The 9087-nt window shown below is 38.8% G+C and overlaps 1 protein-coding gene and 1 long non-coding RNA gene across 2 annotated transcripts; one reads left to right on the plus strand and one right to left on the minus strand.

Annotated features, from left to right (window-relative positions):
* Positions 1–679: 679 nt before the first annotated feature.
* On the plus strand, positions 680–5523 carry LOC111949223 (uncharacterized). Its single transcript, XR_002875241.2, has 5 exons — positions 680–1065; positions 1618–1795; positions 1925–2019; positions 2177–4048; positions 4776–5523. It is a non-coding gene; the product is annotated as an uncharacterized LOC111949223 (long non-coding RNA).
* A 181-nt stretch (positions 5524–5704) lies between these two features.
* LOC111949218 (uncharacterized) lies at positions 5705–7910 on the minus strand. The gene is made up of 3 exons (XM_023965790.2): positions 7220–7910; positions 6904–7021; positions 5705–6632 (listed from the first exon to the last, which is right to left on the minus strand). Exons 1-3 carry the CDS (start codon positions 7444–7446, stop codon positions 5871–5873), a joined length of 1107 nt encoding a protein of 368 aa, XP_023821558.1. The 5' UTR covers positions 7447–7910; the 3' UTR covers positions 5705–5870.
* Positions 7911–9087: the final 1177 nt, after the last annotated feature.

The following is a 9087-nucleotide window of genomic DNA, read 5'->3' on the forward strand; positions in this document are numbered from 1 at the left end:
CACACACACTATCCAAAATCCTCTCACACACACTACTGAAATCCTCTCACACACACTATCTGAAATCCTCTCACACACACTACTGAAAATTTCAGTAGAAACAGATTTTTATTTTTTTAAACTTTATTGTTATAAAATAAGTTGGTCGACGGAAGACACTTCAGTGGAAACGGAAGTTGGTAGAGAGCGGGATTTTAATAGCAGTGGTTGGGATATGTCTTCTCAGTTCCCCCAAACAACTTTGGCCGACGCGACAGCTTTATTAACTAATATCCTGGCTTCAACGGAGACTATTCGCACCCTGTCGAACTCTACAAGCGCAGCCCTGCAAGGGACCCCCGTGTCCCTGAGTACGGAAACGGTGGATAATCGCCTAGCGTCACTTTTCCCGTCTCGGCACCGTGGTGGCGTCCCGTTACCACCAACAACAACCAGGAATTTGAGCGGACGCACCCCACGTTATCACGTACAGCAGTCCTTTGGCTGTGATGCTGCATATCTGCTCATTTTCAGTTTGATCTCACGAGAAACGGTTGAATTATTGCCAGGAACACGGACAGATTCATACACCAAAGTGTTTGTAATTTAATTATTTATAAATCAGTCAGGTTTTCAATGATCAGAACACAGCAGATTCATAAATAGTCTTCGTAAAATGTTCATATTTATTATGTTTTTACTCTGACAAACAAGTGTCATTCTCCGCGTTAAATAGGAGTAGTTCGCCTCCAGACCAGGTGGTGGCGGTAATGCGCCACTTTGTTTCCGTGTCAAGCGCGTTATGAACAACACCCAAAAGAAAAAAGTACTGAGCACGGGTGTCTGAATAGACCTTTTTCGCAAAAACCGGAAGTACGTCATCAACGTGTAAACCTAGTTCCGGTTTGTGCTTCGCTGGCGGAGGAATGGCAGAGCCTAGAGTGTTTTCGAAGAGCCTGAGTTGTGTTCCGAAGTTCACCAGCACCGATGTGATGAAGAGTGTGAAGATGCAATCGTCCACTAAAGGAAACAAATTGGACATGGGATATAAATTCGTCCACGAAGAGTTTATCCACCATTACCAAGGTAAGCTTCAGCTAGCTTTAGCCATAGCCGCATCACCGGTAACTCTGTGTGTTTACGTCAACTGTAAATCCTGGTGTTATTAATTTGTAATATAAGGCATCGCAGTGAATATGTTGTGTGTATGTTTAAGTGAAAAGGCATGAGATTAACATAACACCCAAAAATTTGGTGAAGCTGTAAATAAGAAATGTTAAGTTGCCCGTATGCGTGTTCATTTTGCTGCGGTTGCGGCACTTTCTTCACTTACTAGTATTATTTTTCTGAAAGTATGGTGAGCAGAAGTCCTCTTTTCCTGGACATGTCCTCTCTTTTGATACTTATATAATAAAATAACATTGAACATAGATGAAATGTAATTATATTTGCTTCATGTATGCAGCTCTGAACACCAATTACTCTCGATGAAATATCTCACAAACTCACTTCACTCCTCTTTTTTACAAACTCAAATCTGGTCACCCTATTGACAGTTATAGTTTCATGTCATTCTGAACATTGATGTAGCAACATAAGTATGTCCTAATTTTAACCTATATAATTTATTGTGTCTAGATATCACTGGACGCAGAAAGTGCCAACCTGAAAGCTTTCGTCTGCAGTTGTGTGGCTGCTAAAGGATTTTGCAATCACATAGTTGCCATCCTGTTCCAGACCGCACATTATTCACAGCTGGGTCTGCAGGCTGCTCCACCCCCCTGGCCTGCACGAGTGGCTTGCAAAGATGGCACAGGTGGGTTTGTGATCATATTGTCATTATTTTTTAAGAACGTATGTGTATCCATAACAACTCTAAATTATTATAAAAACACCCCAAGTACTTACTACAGACTTTAATTGCTTTCTGCCTTTTACTTATAAGGGAATCCATCCTGAACCGGTTAGTGAGCTGGTGGTGCAAAAACCCCAAACAGTTGGCAGGGACGGTCAGAGGTCCACACTGTAAAAGGCATACAGGTGATTAACTTTTTGTTGCTTTGTGAGCAAGTTAAGTTTTTTTTTTTTTTAATCTTATGACTAACCAAATTATGGTTACAGCAGATATAATGAATTAAATTGAAATGTAGTTATGCACTTATGTCTAACTTTTGTGTGTTGTGTTTCTCTTGTGTAGGACCACAGCCAGATCCATATGATGGCATCTGGAAGCAGATTATGCCAGGTGCAGCCCCAACCTCTCATGGTTGTGTTGGATGGGTTTCTGAGATGGAATGAAAGAGAACTTGGATATATATTGTGGCAAATGCATGAATGCATACCTTAAATTACACTTATCTTGTCTTTAACAATCAGTTCAGCCTTCTGTCTTACTGTTGATCTGTAATGTTATTTTTTATTGTAAATGTTTGATGTTATTTGCATACCAAAAAATTAAACGAGGCACAATTTTGACCAAAATTGTTTTATTTGTTCATCTAATTTTTTTGTGTAGTCAGTCACATTTCAACAGAAAAACATTACGAATATAACAATTATATTTAATTAGATTTTAAGAATATGTGGAAACACTAAATTTTTCCATACTATTTGCACATTATACATTATTTACATACCAAACATTAATTCACTCTTCAAAACAAAAAAGTCCATGATAATTTGCCAAAACACGGCGGTTAAGCCAGATCTGATTCACACTGCCCATCAGTGTGAGCGGCACAGAGAGTTCCTGATGTGAAAGGACTTTATCCTACTGATCACTCTTTCCACCATAATTCTGAGGCGGGCCATGGCTGCGGTTTGTTCTGTTTCCTCCTTGCTGAATTGAGTTGAAAGCTTAAAAGGTGGAATGATGATCTTAGATCCAATGTCAGTTAGGAGGTCTTGAACGAGGAACTTTTGTCCGCCATGACATCGTCTCCTGGCTCCAGCAAAGGAACTTGGCTTCTAAGTCATGGATGTAATCCAAAGCCTCATCCAGAGCACCTGTGAAGATAAAGAAATTAAAAATCAGTCTTAATATATTAATGCTACCTTTCAACACAACACAGTAATCATGTTTTGAAAAGTATGTTAAGTATTTAATTACAAATACATTTCATTTATTTTTGTTAAGGAAATTACAAAATGACAAAATGCTCAAAAGTGATTAAATACATGTAATTAAAATAGGTGAGAGCATGAACATCTTTTATTATAAATATTAATTTGTTCAGGTAGAAATGCATGTATCCAATAACGGTACACATAGTTGACTAACGTTAACCAAACACATTATGAACAACCTTACCTGCAGGTGGGTGTGTCACGTAGTCGTGATCCATCTTTACTGTCTTAGCTTAGCCACCATGTCGCTAGTATCTTCACAGCTTAGCTGCATAGCCTGACGTTTGAGGTTCTGTCATATTCTGACTCCCTTCTCAAAGGATCAGTAAAGTTGTTCCAAGGGAAAATACTCGGGGCAACACCACTCTTCAGGCGACGAACGACGCAGCCGCACCACAATCCCGGAGCGAAGTTAGTAAGTGCCGGCAGCAGAGGGTGCTACCTGTGTTTATATTAAAACTATGCCCTTCATCTCTTCGGATCGCCTATATCCATTTGGGTTTCAGGTTTAGATCCACAGGAAAATAATGAAATGAAAGGTAAGGCTGTTTTTGGTTGGAAGACGAACAGCCTGGAACGCAACAGAGACTGCAACTCTTCGACTCTGCCATTCTTCATATCTGCTGCTACGCTAACAGGAAGTTGTTTTACACGTCATTGACGTATTTCCGGTCGAAAAATGCGGAAGTGTGAAAAAGGTCTATAGGCTATATGCACACTCACTTCCGCATTCCAAGTCGGCCAGCCAGGTTACATCCGGCGTCGACGGCGCACATAGCGTCAATAACAACTATGGCATTTTTCACTCGGTCCCTTCAAGATGTCCCAAAGGTAACGGTCAACGACGTGAGTCGAATCATACAAAAGTTATGTCACACTTCGACAACCAAGAAAGAGAAGGGCTTCAAATTGTATGTGTCAAGCTACATCCACAATTTTGAAGGTAAGATCTGGACGTGTTCTGTGTTTACATGCCCATAGCATGCATGCTATCTAGTGCTAGCGCAGCAGGTGCAGCGTAGGCTATGTTTACTATTATGTGTCAATCACAGCCAATTTTCCTAACGCCTTTGTCAATGTCAGTTTCAAACAAGGATTCAAGCACAGGAGAGGTAACGATTAGGGCTGAGTGCTACAGATCTATGAGGAAAAGCCAAAAGCCTCACAGCTTAAGCGTAAGAGAAAGTTATACTGCAGGTTCAGCGCAGATTGGTTCATGGTTCATGAGACAGGTTACGTTTGGCAGATCAAAGTTTCTGTGAATCATTGCATCTAATAATGCTAAAGGTTATTTTAAAGACAAATTTCATTTACCATACCATAAATAACACTGGTGTGTTGGAATATTTATCGATATTTAAATATGTACGCTAATCACTGGGATTCACAGAAACTGAGTTCCGTTTTGTCACTGCATTGATTGACACACGTTCTGTGTCCACTGTTGGGGATGATGAGTAAAGTGAGATAAATAATAATATAAATAATATTGTGGCTACAATTTTAGCTCATACAAATTGTTTAGTAGTTATTAATTGTTTTAGTAGTTAATAATTATATGTCGATGGTTCAAATTTGTTTGTTTTGTTAAACATTCTCACTGTACTCATGTATTCTCTTTTTAAAAAACTGCACTTTTATTCTATTATAACAGATTTGTGTATTTTCAGATTGTGCTTGGGGATGCCCGTCCTGTGCATCTACAAAGCTGCCAGTGTACCTGTGTGGCAGGTACAGCTGTGTGTAATCATGTGGCAGCACTGTTGTACCAGACTGCACATTATTGCCAGCTTAGCATCACCTCTGTTCCCCCAACACACAGCTGCACAGAGACTGAACAGAAGTGGCATAAGCCAAGATCCATGGTAACTAATGTTTTTAACAGGGTACTTTGTGTACGATCCAAAGGGGCAGACAGTGTTTGGCCTTGTTGAAATTAAATGCCCCAATGTTGCAAGCTATGTTGACTGCCCATATATTAAGATCAGTGAGGGCACACACACATTAAGGAAATCTCATTCCTACTTTTGGCAAATCCAGGGCCAGATGTTGATTTCTGGTTTAGACTGGTGTGACTTTGTTGTCTACACACAGGAGGACATGTTTATTCAGAGGATTCCCAGAGACAATGAAATCACCAAAACAATGAAAGTAAAAATTGATTTTTTTTATTTTTATTGTTACCTCTTTGCTTCCCTAAATAATTAGATTCTGATTGCCTGTCACACTTCTTTATAGAGTGCTGTTAATTTCTCTTTTCTCCATTTCTCTTACTGGCAGTAACTCTTATTAGTTCAATCCATTTCAAAATATTTGTACATATATATTGATTCAAGTTTTTATATTTTTTCTTAATTGTATTACTATGTTTCTTGTTGTATTAATACTAATCTATTATTAAATTACATGTTACATGTTCTTCCGATTAATTTTTTTGATAATTGGTTACCTAAAAATATTATTTTATAACTGTTGTTTGTAAATTGGGAGCCCTAAATAAATGTTATTCAGTAAATAATTCACTGTGCATGAAAGTATTATTCTTATATTACAGATGGCTTAAAAGCATTGGTGAGGTAAAGTACATATAACATGCAAATAATTCAGTAGTTCTTTATTCAAAGAGTATGTGCAATGTACAGCAGTGCATACATAACATTAATTATAAAATTCAATTTATACAAAGTAATTTACAAAGGTACATTTAAAGAAAGTAGTTATACAAATGGTCATAGGTTATTAATTTTTATTTTTTTCTACTGCTGCTACTCTGGATTCTTTGCCCAAGCCTTTACAAGAGGCCCGTTTTCATAGTTCGTCAGAAGACATGCAACAGTATACAGCTGATTAATGTTGCCAAAAAGCCGAAGTGGAATCTCTGTGTCAAAGAACTTGTGTTCCTTAACACGCCGTATGAGGCGCTCAACATGCACCCTGAGGCGTGCAATTGCTTGGGTCTCCCTGACCTCACAGGCAGACATCTGGGATCTTCCAGAGAGAAATGCTGGCCTATAAATCTTGCAAGGTACAAGGTCATCAACCAGAAAACCTCGGTCGACCATGATGGCCATTCCAGGTCTCAAAAGGGAGAGAATTCCAGACTCACGCGTGATCTGTTTGTCACTGATGGAACCAGCGTACAGTTGAGAAATAAATGTGACCGCCCCATGAGGAGCCACTCCAAGCAGCCCTTTGAGAGTACAGTGGGACTTGTATGCTGAGAACATTTCACTTTGGAGAAGAGGTGATGAAGGGCACTGGCACCTTAGCTCTGTGCAGTCCAGGATGACTGTAGTGTCTGCATAGTCCTTAAACTCAGCTGGCAGATGTGCCCTTATTTTCTCCTCTGGTATCCAGATCCTCACAGACCCTAGCACAGTGTACAGAAAGTTGCTCCATGTTGTAATGATCCGACTGACTGTGGACTGGTGGACTCCATACCGGTCAGCAAGATCACGCTGTTTTGAACCCAGTGCCAGGTAATTGAGAAACATGAACATCTCATCCATGGGCTGCAGGAAACGAGTCTGTTCAAAAGAAAAACAATTTGCGTTATGTTTCTCTCAACCTCTATTAGCCCTGATCTTTGTTAAAGGGATAGTTCACTTCAAAATGAAAATCATATACTCAGTGAATTTCTTTCTTTCTTCAAAATATCTTCCTTTGTGTTCAGCAGAAGAAAGAAATTCATACAGGTTTGAAACAACTTGAGGGTGAGTATATGATGACAGAATTTTAATTTTGAAGTGAACTATCCCTTTAAGTTTTATTGTATGGGCCATGTAAATAACTACTTACTACAGTGGAACTTGGCTCTGTAAAGGTGCCTCTCTGTGCTTGTGTCACACTGACCATATTTGGCAGTGATGGCTCTATTAAGGCCCAGAATCTCATCAGCAGGTCATAGGATGCAAATCTAAATAAATACAATTCAGATATAATCATTTAAATATTATATCAGTGTATACTATGATATTACTTGGAAGCATTTCAAATATACAACTCTGTTAGCCTTCCTCTCTCCCTCTCTCTCTCTCTCACACACACACACACACACACAACTATATCTGTTGTTGCAAAAGTAACGTTACTACAGAACAATCTGATATCTTACCTTGTGAAAAAACGTATGTCCTTGTCTGAGGCAGCAAAACGATGAATTCCAAAGCGCTGATTCATTGTCAGCTTCTCGACGTGTTCCCTCAGCTTGAGAATCTCATCTCTGAGAGAGATGTTGTCATCAAGGGCTAAATCAACAACTGCAGGATCTGAAGCTGAAGCGTAGTCGTGGTCCATAGGGATATCAGCTTTCTCGCCTGCGTCGCCGTCATCCTCCGTCATCGGAGGCGGACGCTCTCTCCTCTCCCACACCCCCGGTCGTGAAGTGGGAAGGGTGAAATTGTTCCACTCAAACAGTGCTGGGACAGCTCCCTTGTTTAATAGCCGCCTCCCCGTCTCTGATAAGGGCTCACGAACATCACCCTTGTTAAAATGTCGGCTACATACTCGGGTATGGGGAGTAACTGTGAATTTCGTCCCTCCGGATAGCTACAAGCCATTTTCGCCTGATTTCCGCGTCAGATGGAAATGTATGAAAACTAAGTAAACTGTTGTACTTGCTCGAAGCTTGACACAGAGGCACACAGCAATGCTCGGCTGTACTATAGATTGTTCGCTGAAATTTGAACGTTTTCTTACTAGTCATATTGTAGTTGCTGTTATATCGCTTTGTAAACAATCGCCTCAGCGCGAGCGGAAATGGCTTAGCAGGCTGAGATTTTAGCGGAAGTACGTCATCACCTCCGTGTGCATATAGCCTATTGCTTTTAAATTCAGAGAACTATATAGACAACTATATAGTGCTGCACTATATAGGGTTTTAGTAGTTAGGGATCAGGGCAGGAATTCGGACACAGGTTCATTTCCACTGAAATGCCTTCGGTTGACCAACTTCGTTTCTAACAATAAAGTAAAAAAAAAAACCGTTTCTACTGTGTATGTGAGAGCATTTTCACATGTGTATGTGAGAGATTTCACATGTGTTTGTGAATGAATATATTTTCAGTTGTATGTATACAAGCATTTCACTAGTGTGTGTGAGAGATTTCATATGTGTTTGTGAATGCTAATTCTGAATAATGTCCTACACGGCACCTCATAGGTGTTGATATTTCTGCGTGCGTTCTGTCATCCCATCCGCTAAATATTCAAAGATTAACGTTTAAGTTAACGTTTTATCCTTTCGTCTTTCCCTTTCATTGTTTACCTGCAGAACAAACCTCATCCACACAAACTACTTACGGGTGACCGTTCTGCTTCAGGCGAAATATTAAAAAAAAGAATTTAAAAGTTCATTAACAGTTTGCTGCATTTTTTATTTAAAATTTAAATGGGAATTACATGGATTAATATGGTATATTGTTGTCTGGACAATAAAATCCGGCATTGCTTCATTTAAAATAGTTTTCAGTTCAAATGATTGGCAAACATCATCATCCAATCAGCGTTGGCCCATAGTACCTGCCTCTTCCGGTTTGGAAATGTTTTTCATTTTTGAAGATTTCGTTTTCTGGAAATTAATTCTGTCTTCTGAAATGTTTTTCATTTTTCAATATTTCATATTGTTTTCTGAAATGTTTTCATTTTTTAATATTTCATTTTGTTTTCTAGAAATAAATTTTGTTTTCTGAAATATTTTCATTTTTTAATATTTCTTCTTTTTCCTGGAAATTAATTTCCTTTTCTGAATTTTTTTTTTATTTTTTCATTTTTGTTTTTTAAGTTTTGGTTTCTGATTTTTTTTTTTGTTTTTTTAAAATGTAATACTGCTTTTTAAATTGTTGTTGTGATCTTAAAAATGTTTTTGTATCGAGTGATTTGTTGAATGGTTTGCACTTCAGGGCCACCGTACTTTAGAGATCATATCAATGAACCTTTCATGAAGTCAGATTTAGTCAAACTTTGCAGACCTTATTAGTTATG

Source organism: Oryzias latipes, chromosome 18, assembly GCF_053564925.1.
Source record: "Oryzias latipes strain Hd-rR chromosome 18, Olatipes_Hd-rR_3.1".
Lineage (NCBI taxonomy): Eukaryota > Metazoa > Chordata > Actinopteri > Beloniformes > Adrianichthyidae > Oryzias > Oryzias latipes.

Coding starts and splice junctions, on each gene's coding strand:
- LOC111949218 (XM_023965790.2), bottom strand. CDS start 7,446: ATGACGGAGGATGACGGCGACGCAGGCGAGAAAGCTGATATCCCTATG. Junction 7,022..7,219: donor GACATACGTTTTTTCACAAG/GTAAGATATCAG, acceptor GTATTTATTTAG/ATTTGCATCCTATGACCTGC. Junction 6,633..6,903: donor CAGAGCCAAGTTCCACTGTA/GTAAGTAGTTAT, acceptor TCTTTTGAACAG/ACTCGTTTCCTGCAGCCCAT.